At 42.9% G+C, this 21,060-nt stretch overlaps 1 protein-coding gene across 4 annotated transcripts; it reads left to right on the top strand.

Moving 5' to 3' along the window:
* Positions 1–130: 130 nt before the first annotated feature.
* dpysl3 (dihydropyrimidinase like 3) lies at positions 131–18,204 on the top strand. 4 transcript variants are annotated; one of them, XM_052046833.1, is made up of 14 exons: positions 131–430; positions 7,603–7,691; positions 8,394–8,578; positions 9,199–9,363; positions 9,592–9,653; positions 10,158–10,238; positions 10,654–10,722; positions 11,124–11,244; positions 11,303–11,459; positions 12,736–12,877; positions 13,564–13,734; positions 14,889–15,068; positions 15,241–15,394; positions 16,631–18,204. In XM_052046833.1, the coding sequence occupies exons 1-14, from the start codon at positions 146–148 to the stop codon at positions 16,723–16,725; spliced, it is 1,956 nt and encodes a 651-aa protein (XP_051902793.1). In that variant the 5' UTR covers positions 131–145; the 3' UTR covers positions 16,726–18,204. The 4 variants fall into 4 exon arrangements, with proteins under 4 accessions (XP_051902793.1, XP_051902792.1, XP_051902795.1 ...); XM_052046832.1 differs by having other exon boundaries at positions 15,241–15,412; XM_052046835.1 differs by lacking the exon at positions 131–430 and adding an exon at positions 2,223–2,466.
* The last annotated feature ends 2,856 nt before the right edge of the window (positions 18,205–21,060 follow it).

The following is a 21,060-nucleotide window of genomic DNA, read 5'->3' as shown; positions in this document are numbered from 1 at the left end:
TTTGGTGATTCATACAATCAGAAAACGGATTGTAATATTCTTTACTCCTGACTGCACACACACACACAGATACACACGCACACACTTTCTCTGCCCCCAGTTTCACCCTCCTCCTCCTCATGTGTCACCAGTGGAGGCTTGCAGCATGGCAGAGCACAAGGGCAAGGCAAGAGACGACTTGACTGTGAATCAGGCTCGTCCCGCTTCCACAGAACAGGGGGTTCGACAAAAGTACGGTGGCTTGTTCTGCAGCGTGCGTGATGCCTTTGACAGTAAGACAATAGACTTCGATGCCCTCAGCGTGGGCCAGAAGAGGGGCCTCCGGGCATCCAGCAGCCCATATCCAACAAGTCCGGATGTCGGCTCTAGTTCTGAGGGGATGAGATCCAGCAAAGGGTCTGGTTCCCTTCTGAACTGGCAGGACGAGAAGGTGAGCAGCTTGAATTCATGACAGAACCTTGTCACCACTGACTTTGTATGCTTTGCAGTATTCGGTAATATGTCAAGGTGATCGCTATTGGACATTTATGCAGTCTTTCTTAAGTACTCTATTAATAGCCTTTTTAGTCTTTATTTTGTTAAGATTGACCACAGGAGAAATCATTCTTATACATTAACACTTTTCCCAATTGGACATTCTTCAATGGATGACATGTGCAACATTGTTAGCATTACATTGTGTAGGTGTACTTAATGTTGAGGCTCGTGGTAGATCCTGTTCATAAAGTCCATCTTTTGTATTGTTTATCATTAGCTTACACTCAGTGTATGGCGAATACATGTTGTATTTGAATGTGTTGTAGTTTTGGGAAAAAATAAAATTTCTAAATTGCAGGTGAAAAAGTTTGTGAAAACCGAACCTGGAAGGGAACACTCGCCTTCGTGTGGCTGCTTGCTGAATAGCAATACTGCAACTAAGTGGTGACTCAGCAGCAGATATGTACAGTCTGCACGTGTTGACAGATAATGACAGGATAAGTTGGCTTCATGGTGGATAAAAGTGGACTTAACAGTGATGCACAAAACATAACGTTGCTAAGTACAGCACTTTCACCTCCTGTGACAAATGCCAGTCGTCAGCCATTGTTAACATTTACTGACTGCTGTAATGTATGTTACATCATAGTGAGGACAAAGCAGAGCTGCAAAATTGAAAAGCGCAAAAAAATGTTGAGGATGCTGAAGTGCCACCTTGTAATGTCAGCGATGTGTTACTGACTCTGAAGTTAAGAGCGTTTGAATGTTAGTGTGTATGAATGAAGTGTGTATTTGTGTGAGCGTGAGTGTGTGTTGAGAGAAAATGCGTGGGTGTGTCATGTGCTGGAGAGGCTCTGTGACAGCTGCTCCATCATTCCACCCCTCTTTTGTTTGAAAACAGACAGTTGAAAAAATTAATTAGTAAAACACAATGATTCTGCTGCATTTTGTCACATTTTGTCATCTATTATGAGATGTATGTACATATATAGATAATATATAGGTACTACAGTTTTTGACTAAAGTAATTTGCAGCATTTGTGTTGAACTTAAAATACATTTGTAATTGCTTAATGTATGAATTCATGCACACTCTCAAAAATAGGGGTCCCTCAGGGCACAATCCACACTCCCCTAAAGGTCTAATTTTTATTTAGATTCCAAAGTAACAGTTTACAGGGCCAGAAATGTCCATAGAAATGGAAAAAACAATCTTCACCATCTCAATAATTAGTCATTCAACTTTTAAATCAACAAGGATGTACATTTGTGTGTATCAGCGCTTTACATTGATTTTTGCATAGTGAATGTACATTAACGTTCGTAAGAACAATAATGACTTCCATTTTGCAAACGTAGACCTCCTTAAATTAGTAAAGCTTTTTAATAATTAATAGATGTCTTTGATGGATGGATGACACATGGACAGATAGATGGTGAGATTTATGATAGGTGGATAGGTGAATAGATGGAAAGAGTGATGGTTAATTCCTGTAGATACGAAGATGAAAGATAGAAATATGACTGGATAGATATGATGAATAGTCTTAAATATGTTACTGCTACATATTGTTTTTCTCCATTCAATGTCATTTTTGTTTCAATATAATTTTGCAATAATTTGAGTGGCGACTGAATGTAAGCGTTGAGATTTGAAGGGCTATCTAGCGTCCTCTAGCAGTAACTTTATGCCACTGCAACTTTCCAATTGAGGGCGGGGCCGGCGTTTTCAGTCCCCTCTTTGGACCATTGACGCTCCTGCAACACTTTGCGAGCCTGTGCGCGAGTGTGTGTGTGAGTGTGTGAGTGCGAGCATCGGGCTTCACTGTCATTCCCGGAACATTCCACAAACAGCATCCGTCCAAGAGTGAATAATCATCTTCTTTTTACACCCCGTGTTGTGTTCATTGGTTTAAAAAAAAAACTAAAGAAGAAAAGGAAAAAAGAAGAATGTCTTATCAAGGCAAAAAGAACATCCCGAAGATCACGGTGAGTAGTTCACGACGCTCCAGGGAATGTGGGAACTTTGATGGCTGGTATAAATCACCGCATTAGCGTTGGCTGCTGCAGCTGTAAATCTCTACACCTTACAGAAGCGCTACTGTTCAAACAATGTCATTATTATTCACACGATTATTTCACTCAGACCCTTATGCTGCAGTGACGACATTTTCCTGGGCATGCACGAGGCGTTTTCTTAAAGGTGTCGTGTCTCCTGTGTCTTTGTTGAGGGACTCGCCCATGAAATCACTAAACATTTACTTCATGGGTTTCCCTCTGAAGTATAATTTCGTTATGAATTTGTTTTCATGTAACCCGCAGACATCTTTGGTTTGTTTGGCATTTTACAGGTTTATTGAGGGTGCGTTTTTGTGTGATCGCCCCCCATACCCCCACCCCCGTCATGTTATCCTATTATATCTTCTAACTCCAAATCCTAATCAGTTGCCGTTTTAAGAGGTTTTTCAAATGATCAAACATAATTCCAATGGGGATTTTAAGATTTCCAGAATGGCCGTTGATGGTGAAAGCTTGTGTGGTGCAGAGGAGAGAGTGAAAGGCAGGGAAGGTGGGAGGCGGATGGTGAGGAGAGGGTGGTGGTGGGTGGTTGGAGGTTGGGGGGTGGGGGGACACGCCCATTTTGGGATGATGTGGGATAAAGCAGCATCGGGGAAGGAGTGTCTCGAATTGTGAATTTCTAGAAGGCGAGCGATTGTGTCACAGCATGCACGGCCGAGGTTGAATGAAGGCCAGTTCAGACAGCTGCGCCTCTGGCTTGTCTTCCAGATTCAGACCTCTCCTTTGTGTATGCGTATGTGAGAATGTCATGCTGGTCGGTTTTCATTGCTGCGGCGATGTGCAGTGTTGCTAAGGCTTTGTTTTTGCGTTTGGTGGCTTGAGCCTCAGAATGATTTCTAAACAAATGGGGAACATAAATTAAATCCAGCAAGAATCAAGAATCAGAAAAGAAAACAGTTCTTTTCTCCATGTGTCCTTATCTGGCCTGTTTTTGTGAAATTGTTTCACCTTGATCATGCAAAAATACCCATGTCCACTGACAACGGGCTCATAGCCATGTCTCATACAAAAAAAAAAAAACTATTTTGGGACCGTCAGCATCAAAACAACAATGTTGAATTGAGGGGAGGAGCTTCATTTAGTTACGCCATAGCCTTGTCTAATCGATAAAATTGCTTTTTTGTCATTCCTTTTCATGTATTCTGCTACCATCCGTTTTGCTGCTGTAAAACTGGAATGGAACCCAACCCCCCCTCTTATTCTATACTGTTCTATTCCAGCTGTTTCCTCACATTAGCCTGTCACACAAAGCGGCTGTCACATTTCTAGGTGCGGTTCTTCCTCTTTCCCGTGCTCCCTTCACAGTTCCCTCAGCATTCCTCTATCAACCGGTAGCCCGCCGACCTTTTGCGCTAACCCCGACCCTTCCCGCTCTGCCGTGACCGATTGGGAATAAGCACCCTAAAAAAAATCCCAGCCAGGAAATTAAACCCGATCTCCGGCTCATGCCATCAGCACGCACGCTGCCACAAAGTGGGATTGTGTGCAAACAAAACAGAGCGTGGCCTGCCCAGATGTGACTCACCATAGCAACCGGTGTGCATTCAAGATGCTTCCAAAACACACTCCCCTTCAGTCTTGCTGCATTTCTATTAGCGGACTTCACTAACTTACAATTAATTCCAATGTATCTGAATTCTCGGCTGTGAACAAAATGCAGCCATTATGGTAAATATTTTGTTCTCATAGCAACTAGGGGAAAACAGAAGCGTGGATGCAGACTTCCCATTGGATCCCAGTTGCCCTCCCAGCCCATACAACGCCACCCACCCTAATGCAGGCTCCTATTAACATCCTGTCCAACCAGGGAGTTGACCTGTTTTATTTCCAATTATGAGCACTAACAGGGGCCTGGAATTCTCTCCAGTCTCGGGACATTGGAAAATAGCACAAGAACAGCATCCTCTCATCCGTTTTTTCTTTTTTTGTAGCTGGCAACCAAATGGCAGTTTCCTGTGGAGAGAGACGTGTGCTATTTTGGGAACTTTTTTTTTTTTTTGACAACCAAAGAATTGTTTTTTTTTTTTTTGTCAGCTGCACTTTGTACTTAACTTCTACTTATCTGTCTGGAATTATTATCCAGAAGGGCAGAATTGGGTGTATTTTTGTCACAGTCTTGCGGGTATCTGCAAACATTTATCCATTTTCTGTACCGTGATCTTCCTGTTTATATTTGGTCACTGTCATGTAAAACAACTTAAAAAGCAGCTGATGGCCTTGCGTGATTGTTCATGCTAATCCTCCCGAAATGCTTCGGTTTTGTTGCCTGCTGATGAAATCTGTAACAACGAAGAAAAAAAAAAAATCCTCAACACAGAGAGGGGACATGGGACAGTCATTCCTAACATGGGAGTACATTTCACCATTTATGTCCTATAAATCTTTCCAAAAAATGAGTACATGTGAATAGACTTTCCATCATTCATCATTTACGCAGGTCAACTAAATGTTTTTTTTAGTTAAGTGGCTTTTGCGACAAACCTTGAACGAAGCACTAAAAGCTCATATTAACATTCTATGTGAGTGATGTATTTTATTACAGTTATAACAACAATGTCTAGATCATTGGGTTGGGATTTATGATTTTTTTTCTCAATCGTAAAAGAGGATGCAGTCACTGGGAGTGGCAAAGTAGGACGTGACCCCGGAAGGTCGGAGCAGATCAGGATCAAAGACATCACGCCAGATGAATGTTTGCTGTTCCTATTCGACTCCCTCTTTTCTTCACGTATGCAATTAGTCTTTCACTCACTTTGGGCCGCGACTTTTAAACGGGAGTTAGCATCCTGTCATGTGAGCTCCATGAATACGGCTGCCAAATGGCTTTTAAAGATTTTGCCTCAGCACAAGTCTAAAAGTCAAGAGAGCTTTACCTCGATTGAAAAATCCAAAGAGGATTATTCAGTCTGAGACTGGATCTTATTACTTATTGACAAATACTTTTTTGGGTCATGGAGTCATGCGGGGAAAAAAAAAGCTAAACTGATCAGAGGGTTTATGACCTCAACTACTAAAATGTCGTTCGATGAACTCAAATTCATGAATGATATTTGGTCAAGAATTTTCAATATCAATTGCAAACATGGCAAGTTACCTGGCATTGTTCAAAAAAAATATGTCGTCATATTTCAGGGTTAGGCGGCCCGGTAGTCCAGTGGTTAGCACGTCGGCTTCACAGCGCAGAGGTACCGGGTTCGATTCCAGCTCCGGCCTCCCTGTGTGGAGTTTGCATGTTCTCCCCGGGCCTGCGTGGGTTTTCTCCGGGTGCTCCGGTTTCCTCCCACATTCCAAAAATATGCATGGCAGGCTGATTGAACGCTCTAAATTGTCCCTAGGTTTGAGTGTGGGCGTGGATAGTTGTTTGTCTCTGTGTGCCCTGCGATTGGCTGGCAACTGATTCAGGGTGTCTCCCGCCTACTGCCCGAAGACGGCTGGGATAGGCTCCAGCGCCCCCCCCCGCGACCCTAGTGAGGATCAAGCGGTTCGGAAAATGGATGGATGGATTTCAGGGTTAAGATGGACGCGAATATGTGCTCGGTGCTCTTCATCACAATAAAGTTTCACATTTTACAGTGGTGGAGCGTCTATCAATCAATTGCAAAGAAGAATACGGGAACTTCGAATCAAATCCATCAAAAGTAAGAAACAAATAAATAATGGGATGTGTTGTTCCTGTTGTACATAAAAACATTACATGCTTGGTATGTTTCAGTTGTATTATGAATAAAAATGTCATTTTGTATGTCACGTAGTACTGTTTTGGGTGGTCATCGTTTTTGGCAGCTCTGTGATTTAATCAATCGATACGGGCAATTCTGAGCATTTTTAGGTGAGCGTCAATTGGGTTTTGTTCACTATTTGCAGTGAATAGGGACTCAAAGAAACTGCAAACTTTTTCTCGGCGTTATCCTGGCCACAAACATTTCGCTTTCCGGGACATCAAATCTTGAAAAATAAATGCATTGTCAGTATGTGGTGCAGGGTGGTAGACTTGAGTGATGGTTGTAGCGCGGAGGGATTGTGCGTGGTGCGAAATGAGCGACAGTTTTAGGGCACCACTGATGTGTAAGCGTGTTGCGTTCCAGCTATGACCGAGTGCTCCAGTCTAATAATGTAATGCTTGCAGGGTGTGGTCGCCTGCAAAGGCTCTCGGAGCTGTCTTTCACACTCACCATCACTTTCGCACACACAGACTCAGCAGATTGATTGTAGCTCTTGGAATACAAACAAGAGTCGACATTTTTTCCCACTCTATCCTGGGAGGGACCAACGACAGCGCTTCAACAATTGAATCAACTAACTTTCAATCGACCGGGGCCCGACCAAATTACAACATAAGACATTCGGATATTCCCTGACCGATTTTTCCGATATTTCCCTGACAAATGTTCTGGCTGTCATGTAACCATGATGCAACCAATATTTGTTTATAATTAATCCCACCATCCTCTGATTTGATCAAAGAGCCCCCAATCCGCAAGCATGCTCAATGATGCAATCAGTCATTAGCCAGTATTAACCAAGTCGCAATACCGCATGTGAAATTTACAGCTCTGTCAGAATATCCGGAAACATAATTTACGATTGTTTTAAATTTTTCATCACACCACCGAGCAAAAGCTGCTTCAAATAAATACCGGCGCATTACATTTTCTAAGCTGTGGTTGACTTGTTTATTATGACGCTCGAATTTCATTCCCTCGGTAACAACCGCCGTCGGTTCTCTCCAACAAAAGGAAGCGCCTGTCCCCCTCGCTAACCGCCCTCCCTCCCTGCGGTGAACCCGTTGCCACGGCAACTGCACGCCGGAGTCTGTCCACAACACGGCGGCAGAAGCAGACTTTGATTTATCTGACTGTGTGGCGTCATGGCAACGCTCAGTTCGGGCTACATGACGTGATGCAAAGTTATATGCTGGCATATTCTTTTTTGATCTCACTATAGTTGACCTGAAGTCCTTTTTCAGCTGCATCTCTTCAGCATATATGAAGCTCACATTTCCTTATCCCATTGTTTTAAAAACAATTTTTTTATCCCTCCCCGCAGAGCGACCGACTCCTGATCAAAGGCGGCCGGATTGTCAATGACGACCAGTCCTTCCATGCAGACATCTACATGGAGGATGGCCTCATCAAGTGAGACCGGCTCTCTTTATCCCTCCCTTTGACTTTCATCTCTCTGCAGCTCTTAAACGTGTGCAAATCCTTTACTAAGATATTCCAGGGCGAATTCAATTCAAGAGGTGGGGGAGGGGGGGGGTGAGTGAAGAGCCCCATGTGTTAGATCTTTGGAAAGTGGGGGGGGGGGGAACGCAAGAGAATATTTCAGGCTTGAGTCAAGGAAAAAGTTGATTCACTCGTACAGTATTCTCACAGTTCAAGACTTTTGATGTGTAACTTGGCCATCTTAAGATAAGATAAGATAAGATAAGAAAACCTTTATTAGTCTCGCAATGGAAATATTTCAACTATAGTCGTTCTCTCGATAACGTCAACCTTTATCCCATTCGGTCGTAATTTCGGCCTTTTGTTTCACCCCTTGTTCTTATTCCCCCACTGGGGGAGGCTCTCACAGGAAGCCCTCTGTTGCATAATAAACAACCAAATGAGTGCTTGGCTATTGAGCTGCTGGCAAACTCTCACAGACACCCCACACACAATGCTAAAGTCCTCCGAACCCGAACTGGTTAGCGCTTAATGACGCTAACTTGTTAACATCTCCATATCGTAGCTTTTACACCAGCTAACGGTAACCGATTCTGGTCAACACTCGCTCACGTGTTAACACTTCCCACTCGTCACCCTAAACAAGGGTTAACACCCGCTCATCGTCTACAGGCAGATCGGCGACAACCTGATCGTGCCCGGCGGGGTGAAGACCATCGAAGCCAACGGCAAAATGGTGATCCCCGGTGGCATCGACATTCACACCCACCTCCAGATGCCATACCGTGGGACCACCACCGTGGACGACTTTGCTCAGGGGTCCAAGGCAGCTCTCGCCGGGGGCACGACCATGATCGGTAAAAACGGTTGTACTCGGTTATACTCAAGAGTTAATAAGTACAGATAGGCAAAGAGAGTCTCCTATGGGTAACTATCCAAGCCAAGTCTATACAAAGGGTTTATTAGGGGAGGGGGGGGCAGTGGGGGGTGAGTGAGTCGGATAACAAACTGTGTGTGTCTGCTTTGCAAAAACACGTCTACTGTGTGTTCCGTCGCAAGCAACAGCTGTGATGAGATAGTCGCGTCGTATTCATTCCATGAACTTGGATGAAAGTTGGCAGAGACACGAGACTCACAGACATGCCCCCCTGTTAACCGCTGTTCAACGCAGCCCATTCATTTGTGGCAGATTATATTTCAGACAGCCCAACTCTCTGGGTGGGTAATGCGAACAGTTTTTTTCCCCCCATGACAGAAGATGTCATTGTGAATATATATATATAGCCACCAATGGCACTGTGTTACGACGACACGCTCACGCTGTGACAAAACAAAAATGTGACACGAGCCAATGATTGATCGCCATGGCCAAAATGCACACTGAAAGCGGATCCGGCAAAATGTTTACCACCAGCACACAAATCTTGGTTTAACCCCCGTGGTGTATGCCGTGCCTCCACTGTGCCCCCCCATACAGTGGACCATGTGATCCCAGAAGCGGGCAGCAGCCTGCTGGAGGCCTACGACCAGTGGAGGCAGTGGGCTGACGAGAAGGCATGCTGCGACTACTCTCTCCATGTGGACATCACCCACTGGAACGACAGCGTCAAGCAGGAGGTGGACAACTTGATGAAGGACAAAGGTATCATGGGAGACTTCATTGACGGCTACCCTAAGAAAGTGATTAGCATTCAAAAAGTTCCCCCAAAACTGCAAAGCACATATTTTTTTGCCCTCAAAATTTAGATCAAATTCAAAACTGAATCAATGCCGCACCGTTCCGTCCGCTATATATCATTTGATCCGACTTACAGCTAACACAAGATGCTACATCCTTCTTTGTTTCTGTCTCTACTTTTCATTTCTACAGGAGTAAACTCCTTCCAGGTGTACATGGCTTACAAGGACTACTACCAGATGAGCAACAGCGAGGTACGTAGCGCACATTATAAGATCAGGAGTGTGTGTGTGTGTGTGTGTCTGTGTCAAGGCGAACTGTCGGTTTTCCGTTTCCAACAAGTGTCAAGTCAAGTCAACAGTATTTATAGAGCACTTTCAAACAGCCATCGCTGCATACAAAGTGCTGTACATGGAGCGATTTAACATACACAATAAACAGTAAGACGAATCCGTAATAAAGGCGGTAGAAAGCACCAAGCAGTAAAATCAAGAACAAATCTAAGTCATGCTGAGTCGAACGCCAAAGAATACAAGTGAGTTTTGAGGAGTGTCATGCATCTGGCTTGAGAACTGTCAGTCACAATTACTCAAAAGCGCACGAGATATTTTGGGACATCACGCGCAATGATTGCAGCGTGTCCGGCAGCGGCGGCTGCGGTGGCGGCCTCGGATCAAGGGCAGAATGTGATTTACGATCAGGCAACATTTTGTGATTGTGATTTGTTGTTTTGTGTCTTTCTTTTCCTGTGGCTGTAGCTCTATGAGGTGTTTACCTTCTTGGCGGAAAGGGGGGGCATCGCTCAGGTCCATGCGGAAAATGGAGAGATCATTGCAGAGGTATAAGGAAATAACTATAAACGTGTGTTGTTCTAAGCATGTTCTCATGGCTTTAATTATCTTTAAAAGAGTGTCCAACTCGGATCATCTGCTATTTTCTTTCAACCCCCACCACCCCCCCCCCAAAAAAAAATCTGCTTTGATTTGATAAACCACCACAGCTGTGGAAAAACAACCAAATAGAGACCCAAGACGTAACTTTTGAGGTGTCAATCACTCGCAAGCACACTCCTGCGGTCCCTCAGAAACAAACAAACAAAACAGTGCGAGTGACACGACATTATAAATAATCTGCTTTTTCTTATTTGAAAATTACAAACATCTCTTCAATTTAAGACAGTGAAGAATGTTAAACAGAAAAAAAAATGGTGATTGATGCACACATCATCTCCGCAAATATGTGTTGGTCCAACAGGAGCAGGCCCGTATGCTGCAGATGGGAATAACTGGACCCGAGGGGCACGTGCTGAGTCGGCCGGAAGAGGTTGGAACACATCAAAAAAAAGATAACTAGAGTACTACAAATCCACGTGTTGGTATTTGTAACCTGAAAAACATGATAAGCTAACCACTGGAGCAACCGCTGTCCCTGAAAAGGTTAATCGTGGACATCTGCATCTCGGTTCTGATGTTTGAGGTTCAAATCTCCAAATGTTGTGAATGTGAGTGTGAATGGTAGATTGTCTGTCGGGGCAAATGCGATTATAACTGAAGCGCTAGCGTTTCTGGCATGAACGTTCAACGCTCACACTTTTGGTTGGAAAGTATTTATTGAAACCAGCCCCAAACGATATATGCTGTGCCAACATTTATGAGAGAAACCGCGAAAACCATATTCAAGTGTGTTTTTCTTTTTTTTTTTTTTTTGCGGGGGACTTCCGTTAGCTGGAGGCGGAGGCCGTGTTTCGAGCCATCACCATCGCCAGCCAAACCAACTGTCCCCTCTATGTGACCCGCGTCATGAGCAAGAGTGCCGCCGACATCATCTCGCAGGCCCGCAAAAAAGGTAAAGCCGCTTCTGGCCGATTTGGTTTGTGTTTTCTAAGTAAGAGTTTCCCGCTTAGGAAACGTCGTGTTCGGTGAGCCAATCACGGCCAGCCTGGGCACGGACGGTACGCATTACTGGAGCAAGAACTGGGCCAAGGCGGCTTCTTTTGTAACATCGCCACCTCTCAGTCCTGACCCCACTACTCCAGACTACCTAAACACGCTTCTGTCCAGGTACGACTTTCGAAACACTTCTGCATATTTTTCTGCAATGACAAATTTTCAAAAGATGGCACGTGCCCGTTCAGGCAATCAAGCGTGTGCTCTCCGACAGCAACGAGGCGGCCGACGTTGAACAATGACTGACATTATTGTGGAACAAGCAGATCTCAATCACAAATCATAATGTATGGGACACAAATTATGACATACGATGATAGGACTGTACCATTATTATTTTTTTTATTCTGAGGCTTCCATCGTGAGTGAAATTGTAAATTTGTTTGCTCATTCATCTGAGTTAACAGACTACATTTAGGTTCGGAAAAATGACATATTTAGCGGAATGGGATTGCGCCATTTGCAATTTGGGGCGGGGTGGAACGCTTCTATCGGGATTGAAATAACGACAAATTCCTGGAAAAATAGAGATTTGTGACAGTTGTCTGTTAGCCGTCGACTTTCTGGTTTATGACGTATGATGCCAGTAACAGATAGATGGCGCTCTACCAAATTTCATTTTGGGGAGAGCAAATATAAACAGATGTTTGAAAAAAATGCTAGTTCTCGTTTTTTTTTTTGTGACGAGGCTACTTTCTGGTTCCTGTCGCGTGAGGGACTTTCAAGTTGATGACCATCGCTCAAACTGCAAAACAAACGAACAAACTCCTCTTGTAAAAGTGAAAAAAAGTTGTTACTATGTGTTTCTTGGCAAAGGACACTGGGATAAAACCAGGATGAAGCAAACAGGACTATACCATTTGCATTTTCATGAGGGGTAGCGCTTTCATTTTCAAATAAATTCCTCCATCACAAGTGTAAACAATCAGATTTTTATTTGTGAGTTTTGATTGTTGGCCATCACGATACGTTCTAAGTTTCGAAGAATGAATGAATGAACATTAGGAACCGAATGCCATTTGCATGAGTGGAAATGGGTTGTGCAACAAACACGGATGAAAACAATGCCTCTCGGCCTCGTTGTGCTTTCATGCTTAAATAAAACCTCATTGAAATTTTGATTGAGTGCAAAATAGCCATAACTCATACGTGCTCGCATGCGGGCTTCAATGGCTTGCGCGAGTAGCTTTCTGACATCATGCTAGGATTGAGTTGTTTTCGATAGTTATACAACAGACCACCTCGCAAGTGACTTAGCCTGTCATGTGGAAACAGGAAATGGTTTCAGCTGAAAAAAAACAGCCTTTGCTCTCTGCTTTTTTTTTGCGGGTGGGAATGTCACTTGCAGACAGTGCGGTTGTGTCACAGTGTGTGTTTGTGTGTCCTCCAGCGGAGACCTGAGTGTGAGCGGCAGCGCTCACTGTACGTTCAGCGTGGCTCAGAAGGCCATCGGAAAGGACGACTTCACTCAGATCCCGGAGGGGGTCAACGGGGTGGAGGAGAGGATGAGCCTCATTTGGGACAAAGCTGTGGTCAGACACCCCTCACGTGTTTACTTTTGTATCTTCCGCCATTTTCGGGGATTATTATGGACGCTGTCATTTAAGGATGGGCAAATGTTTGTGTTCTTGGGCCACGACATGTGAAGGAATTAAAAGTTTTAACACACACACAAAAAAAGGCAGAAAAAACCCCCCCATCAGCAATTAATTGAGTCCAAAAATAATAAAATAAAGCAGCACAGATGAAACACCAACATTTTAGCCTATGCAGGAAAACATGGAAACAAATGCTACATAACAGATGACAACAACAAACTGACGCAGACTGAAGAAAGTTGGAAAGTAAATACTCACCCAATTGACGAGACAACGAGGCACACCTGGTACAAGACATGGATGGCAGCTGGGTGCTGATTGTTTTACCCAAGGTACCGGGCTGACGAGATCAGGTGTGAAAAAAAAAAAAAGTGAGTAGACAACAGATGAATAAGGGACACAAAAAAACACAACAAATGAAATTGAATTCAAATCAAAGTCAACAAAAACACAGACTACAAGGTAGAGTAGAATTTCATTTGTACTAAAGCAATCAAATATATTTCAGACATCCCTAGTTCACCTTACTTGAGGAAATAAAAAAGAAATACAACAAATGTTTCTGAAATGCACATCCATCAATTCATCTTTTACCTTTGAATATCCGACATGTATTTTAGACGACAGGCAAGATGGACGAGAACATGTTTGTGGCGGGTACCAGCACCAACGCGGCCAAGATCCTCAACCTGTACCCACGCAAAGGTCGGATTGCCGTTGGCTCCGATGCCGACCTGGTCATCTGGGACACCGACGCCATCCGAACCATCACGGCCAAGAAACATAACTCGGTGCGTAGGGAACCGCCAATCATTTTGAACCTCTCCACCGCATATAACTAAATGACGTATACGTACGAAAGAGTAAGCGATTCAACATGGAAGTACATGGAAGAGACAACACGTGTTCTTGTGAGTAGCAAAGGCGAGAAAACACATTTTTGACCAGTGTCCAGGGAGCGCTGTGTTCCTCGGAACGGAAATGAGGTCTCATAGGATCTTCATCTGACTCACAAAGTACATCCACATTCACGGAATCCAAAGAAAAACATTTTAGATAACGATAACAACCATGAAGTGGCGTTTCCAAGCATCAATTACACGACACTGCTTGTATTGTTTTCAACATTAAGCTCTGTAAGTGTTTGCACACGATCAACAAAAGTGGCTGAGGATAACCAGGCCTTTGGACTTCCAGATAGAACTTGAGAAAACATGGATGGAGAATCCGGTAGATGTGCCAGTAGATTGTTCACATGGGAAATTCCGGTAAATTATATCCAATGCATTAAAAAAAAAACCCCATAAACCTCAACAGGGTCTTGATTGTCGCTGTCACTTAACAAAATATTGCGGTTGTTGTTTCCGTTGAAATGCGTCATGAGAGCTGATTGTCAGATTTTCTCCCTCCTAGACCATACCAAAGCGGTCAAACAAAAGACTTGCGTTTCAGTCAGCAGACGGCGAACAGCTCGCTCTTTGGCATCGCAAATAATCTGCAAATCTCCTAATGTGGATGACATCCTCTTTGGGTTCTTATGTAATGATGTCACATGTTCATTTCCCACAGCCTGACCGTGCTCACAAACACAAAAAGGGAATTCAGCTCCCAGCCACGATAAATCGAACCTAATGGATATTTTGACATCTTGCCAAGCAGGAGCGGCTATGTTAATCATCATGTTAATATCGCATATGCGTCTGCGCACTCACACACACACACGCGCGCACACACATTTGTCATGACATCACCTTTGGCATTCAGCCACTGGGAGTTCTGCTCTGTTCTGGCGTCAATTTGGAGGACCAGTGGAATGAGGGAGTTGACTACATCGCCGACTCGAAACATGAAAACGAGTCCAGTATTGAAAGTGGGAAAATCCCAATTCAATTGAATCCGTGTTGTTATTTTATCCGTCTTCTCTTGCGCTTCCACTTCATTCCAGGCCGCCGAGTACAACATCTTCGAGGGCATGGAGCTGCGTGGCGCCCCTCAGGTGGTCATCTGTCAGGGGAAGATCATCCTGGAGGACGGAAACCTCCACGTGACCTCGGGCATCGGCCGTTTCATCCCCTGCACGCCGTTTCCCGACTACGCCTACAAGCGTGTCAAAGCCAGGAAGCAGGTACAAAAAATGTGCTGAAGTTTGGACAATCATTTCCAATTCCATTCCCGTCAACTCAATTTTATTTGCACGAAAAGTGTCCAACTAGCTGAATATACCGTGCAAAGCTGTTCTGCCTCTTGTTATCTTTCATTATTGATCCTATCTCAACTTTGTATCTGGTCGTGCGCAGCTGGCCGTCCTGAGGGCAGTGCCCCGGGGAATGTACGACGGCCCCGTGTCGGAATTCTCCATGTCGCGTGGCGGCACCCCGTCCGCCTCGGCGCGCACGTCGCCCACCAAGCAGCCCGTCAGGAACCTGCACCAGTCTGGATTTAGTCTAGCAGGTAACCCTGCGCCATGCGGTGAGCATAACGCCCTCACTTCCTTCTTCATATCCACCCCTTATTTACGGAAGCGTGGAGCTGCCAGTGCGGAATAAAAATATTTTGACTGGACAAATACGTTCAAACGTACTTGTAGGCTAAATACTCCAAATGTAGCATTTTCCCCATAATGCCGTGGGGCGTCGACGAGCGCGTGCCTTGTAGAAAAAATTACATAACTCAACGCTGCAGCCATAATCAAACCATAAAATTCTGAATCAACAATGTTTGCTTATTTAATTTTCAGATGCATCGGTATTGGTTTAATTGAGACATGTTTTTTTTCCCCATCATGCCTCTGACAACAAAGAGGCATGCACATGCGGAATTCAATAGCCTGTGACATTATGGGGAAAAAAAATGCTCAACGTAAATCATGCACTGCACACAAAAAAAAACAACATTACAAATGAACAATGTTTACATATTTAATTTGTGAACGTCCTGGTATAATGTAGGGCAAATCCTGAACAAACAGCTTTGTTGATGCGCGCAAATGAATACCTCGTAGCATTATGGGAAAATGCTACGTACGGTTGTAGCATTTAGCCTACAAGCATGTTCAAACTATGTTTAAAATGTACTCGTGAGTACATATTTAAATACATGATCTGGAGTACGTTGAATGTATTTACCAATCTAAATATTTTTACTCCACACTAATCAGCTTCGAGCTTCCGTCCTCATGAAAGCCGAAACCGAGTCTAAATTATTCTTCGCCAACATGTGTTCCACGTGAGTGCGCTGGAGTATTTTTTTCCCCTTGTAATGACATTTTTTTTCCCCTACAGCTCTTTGAGCTAAATTGTGCATAACATTGTGCATGTGTACCTAATCTTTTATATACTCAACGTAGAGTAGAATCATGCAGAATGGGGCTCAGTCTCTGGTGGTGCTACCTGTCTTAACAAGCATAATTGAGCATCACAGGTAAAATAAATAAAAAGATGATCTCCTTAGGGAAGGAATTTCATGGCGGGTAGCGCGCAGGCCTAATTCACAAGACTGGGTGTGTTCTTCGTTTACATAGTTGCACACACCACTACAAAAATACAATATGACACAAATTGCTACGTTAATGTCTCTACGATAATGTCAATCGACATCAAAATGTTTTGAGACATCTGTACAGTACAGTGTTCAGGGACTTCTTTGAAGAGAAACCTCCTCACTCGGACTTCCTCTCTGTGCATCCAGGCCCCCCTACTCCTGATGACGCCCCCATCAGGCCTGCCGGTCGTCGTGCAATGGTGCCCCCTGGTGGCCGTTCCAACATCACCTCCCTCAGTTAAAACCCCTCACCTCCCTCCCTCGCCCGTCCAAGGAGGACTTCATGTGTGCCTCCAGAGCCAGAGTGTGTGTTCATGTGTGTGAGCGTGGGTAGAGCTGACTCGAACGACCATGAGTCATTAAAAAAAAAAAAAACGCTGACTATACTGTACATGCCTTACCTGCCGCTATGCTAGAGTTTGGTTGCTCAAATGGAAACAAAATTGGGGATTTGGGCAACGGCAAAGAATTTCAATGAGTCGTTTTTCATTTGATTTTATTTTGAAATGATAAAACAACCAAAGCACAACCAGTCTCAGCCTTTCTTCTCAACAGTTAAATATGCTAGAGATTCTGTACTGGTGCTCTTGGTAGTTGGTGAACTAATTCATCTGTTAAAAATAAGAGTAAACTACCTGGTCTAAAATGACATATACGTTCATCCTAATTGGCTTTCCATGTATCCATTGTAAATACACTCGACGTCATGTAGCTTTGTGAATGATGTTGTGTAGCTTGTTTTTTGAGGGGGGGGAATGATTAATAAAGGTACTTGTTGATCCGAGAGGAGATTTCAAAGTGAAGGACATGGAACTGCATGGGCCACATAAATTCTGGTGACGTGATCCATGATTCTTTTCAATTCATCTCCATGGTGACCCCCCATCCATGTGATGTAATAAAACTATGGGAATTTGTCAAACGTAGCAAAAGGAACACCATGGTATTGTTTTAAAAAAAAAAAGATTAATTTCTTCACACTTGTTAATGTTTTACCGGAGTTCACCTTGAAAATGACTTAAGAAAACAATTCTAAGATGTGTATATGTGACCCCATATAGTACAAAAGAAGAAACCCTGTCAACTCTCTGGCTCAACTTTCCTTACCAACATCAACTTCCCAATGGATCATTCTCATGCAACCACGTAAACATTAGCCTCCTAATATTCCACAGAAGATTGAAAGTCAAACGTATCCCGCTGCAGAAGGAGGAAGGAAAGAAGAGGAAGAAGATGCTGTTTTTGTTTGACTCGGAGGCAGGAATCTACAACGGAGTACATTAGGGCCACACTGCAAAGGAAGAAAAAAGTAGAAATGGAAAAACAAAATTTTTAAACGTTTTTAATTTTATGAGAACTAATTTTCATGAGAGGAAAATTACACACCACATTGTGTGTTTGCGGTGCATTTAAAGTCACATCCCAAAAATTGTGTTCCACTCTAGTGTGTTTCAGAAATTAATCCAACACACTCGAGTAAAAACAGGTCTTTGGATAGGTTTGCATTTTTTTTTTCTCCGTAACAAACATTTTCTTTTCAGTGTGGCCCTAAAACATCTTGATAGAAATCAAGCAGGTTTTTTTTTGTATTTATAGTAGTTTGTTTTTATCTTTTTCTTTTCTACTGTTGTATCAACCCCGAAAATGGCAGAGTTGAAAAAAACAAGACGTGTTGTGGTGGTCTGACTTGATTCTGGAATAAAAATAAGAGTTGCAAATGACTCAAGTGTTTTTTTTTCTTTGTCTTTTCACTTTTCCACTAACAAGACTAGATAGCATCTGTCAAGGTCCAACAAAGCATATTAAACTCCATCTTTGGGTGGCCTCTCTGCTTATAACCGTGTTTTAAAAAACAGTGAAGCATCAGTGAGGCATTTAATGGCCATGGATGACGAAGCAAAACACTCAAAGCTTTTCGAGCAACAATAAAGAGAACCACTGACTGACGTTCGATTGTTAGTGGAAGAGTGAATCATCTACTCAAGCATCTGTGACCTCCACACTTTTAGCGCACTTAAAAAAAGAAGCAAAAAAAAAAAACAACAAAAAAACGGATGACTAAAACGTAACATTTGAATGCCAACAAAGCAATTACACATATCGGCACTAGAGGGAGCTAGAAGCCATAGGAATTTACGAAGCTTTGTTTCTTCCAATGTATATATTTTAAAAAAATGGTAGGTCTATAACCATTCGATATACAGTACATATATATTTTGCTTTTTACAATTTGTAATGACATTAAATATGTCATGATTCTTTCCTATATTACGTTTGGTTTTGTTTTATAGTCTTGTTTCCTCATGTGCCTCTCTTCCTCGTTTGGATTATTTCCACCTGTTCTGGTCATCCGGTCCCTTGTGTCAGCCAATCAGCTCCCTCAACCCTTTGTGTCTTGTCAAGGTAGGTGTTCATTGTTATCTCGTCAATTTGTTTGTATTTGGTTCCTTGGGTTCTGTTAGTTTTTGTCGGATTGTTGTGTTACTGGCACGGGTTATTGTTTCTATTGCTGTCATGTTGTTTGGTTTAACTGTCATGGGTCTTTTGTTTGTTTGATACATTGGCTTATTGGAGCTTTCCAGGACTTTGTGTTTTGGATTTAGTTTTTCCCCAGCTTACCCGTCCAAGTCAACCCCCATGTTGCAGATCACATGTTTTTTTTCTCCCAGTATTGCACAGCTCTATTGAAAACATTCGATGCAGAAATAACATAGTAAAAGGCAGAGTCAGATTGCTTCAGAAACAAAGTTTAGTTATTATTTAAGGCACACCTTAATAGATACAGTAGAAGAAACACACAGTGACGACTAAGGGACAACAAAACCTCCATCTTGAGATTCACAGGCTTGTTCCCTTTGTCTGATAAACACATTTTAAAGCACACGTTAGATTTTGTGAACTGTTTTTCACTCTATTCGCACACGTCAAACTGTTCCACAGTGTTGTACCGTTAAAGAAAGGAAACAATGTGTAAACGTATCTTAACAACAAATACCAAACACCAACACAAAATAAAATATAAATCTAAACACTGTACCCATTTTAGATGTATTATTATTTTGTGAAAAAGTGCTAGAAGCATTTAAAAACATACAAATATTGGACTGAGCGGGGTGTAACATCAAGGAGTTATTGAGCAAGGTTAGAAATCACATTAATGAAAGCCAGCATTTATTTATTTCTCATCTAATTCATCGCAATAGCACCCCCCCCCCCCCCCCAAAAGATATCTTTTCACCGGTTACGCAGGATTTTCTTAGACAAAAAATACATGTATGTACAAAATCAAGTCAAGAAATGCAAATGTATATACAGTACATAAGTAGCACGTTGACAACTTCTAGTACAGGTCACAGAGTTCAGTGCATCTCAGACTGAGTTGAACCCTCCTCTTTTTTCACGGCTGAATTTGTGAACAAATGCTCCAGTGGATGAAGATGCATGTGCAAAGCGGAGCTTGAAAGTATATTCCGATATTTTTGTATAAGACTGTTCACTTCAAGCACGCAGTAAAGAAGAAAAACGGGAGAATTTATTTGTGCGGCGGCGGTGAACCGACTAGTGCAGTTGTAACGCTCGTGACGGCTTCACTAGCGAGTCTAAGATTAATAACGCGCTATGACAAACAGACAGTATAAGCGCAGTTGAGGCATTCATACAAACAAATGTAACAATGCAGTAAGGCTGGCTTGCTATCCCCCTACGTGTAAAACATGATCAGGCTAGCCAAAGCTCCAGAGCCACCTTCAAGCAACTGCCAGAGTCTGCCAAAACTACTGACAGAAACACGACCTCAAAGCCAAAAAGCTAAGCAGAGCTTCCTGGCTGGATACACCCATTCGTCAGGGATGCTAAATATTCTCTAATGCTTCATCCTTGGTATTTTTTGACAAAAATGTCACAGATATGTTATTAAGACACCTGGGAATTGTATAAAAGAAAAACTAAACATAGCATAATAAGGATCCTTTAAGATGAAAGTGTGTAGACCAGGGGTCTCCAACGTGGTGCCCGCGAGCACCAGGTAGCCCGTGAGGACCACACCAGTAGCCCGCCAGTGCTAGGATTGTGATTTGCTCGTAGAAATTATGATTTAAAAATGCAAACATGGGCAGTATTATAGATTCTATAGCTACCTATTTAGCTATCTAACTAGCTAGCTACAGTATACGTCTAGCTAGCTAATGTTCTAATATTATTAAATTTAATTTGTACAAATGTTATTTCAGACGCGTATCAATTTGGTAGCCCTTCACACAATCAGGACACATGAAGTAGCTCTCACTCTCAAAAAGTTTGGTGACCCCTGGTGTAGACCCTGCAAAGAGATCACAGATGACTAAGAGGGATAAATAAGGATCTAAACTACCTCAAACATAGCAGACAGGACATCAATAAAAACAAAAGGAAAACATGCCTGCTTTTATGCAAGTCGATTTTGATTTGGCTCAGTCCTGGAAACATTTTTGTTTCCATTGTCAAAAGTTGGAAAAGTTACCAAAATATGCCATTCCTATCACTTTTTAGGCGCTTCTTCTGTTGGGTTAGCAAATGGGACAGAGCTTGCGCACTGTAGT

The sequence above is a fragment of the Hippocampus zosterae genome, chromosome 16, assembly GCF_025434085.1.
Source record: "Hippocampus zosterae strain Florida chromosome 16, ASM2543408v3, whole genome shotgun sequence".
Lineage (NCBI taxonomy): Eukaryota > Metazoa > Chordata > Actinopteri > Syngnathiformes > Syngnathidae > Hippocampus > Hippocampus zosterae.
The sequence above is the reverse complement of the archived record's forward strand: the minus strand, read 5'-3'. Positions and strand labels throughout refer to the sequence as shown.

Bases quoted from the DNA above. Each gene is read 5' to 3' on its own strand.
- dpysl3 (XM_052046832.1), top strand. From the start codon at position 146: ATGGCAGAGCACAAGGGCAAGGCAAGAGACGACTTGACTGTGAATCAG. The intron at 15,069-15,240 runs GTACAAAAAATG...GGTCGTGCGCAG, and splicing joins GTGTCAAAGCCAGGAAGCAG to CTGGCCGTCCTGAGGGCAGT. The intron at 15,413-16,630 runs GTGAGCATAACG...CTGTGCATCCAG, and splicing joins AGGTAACCCTGCGCCATGCG to GCCCCCCTACTCCTGATGAC.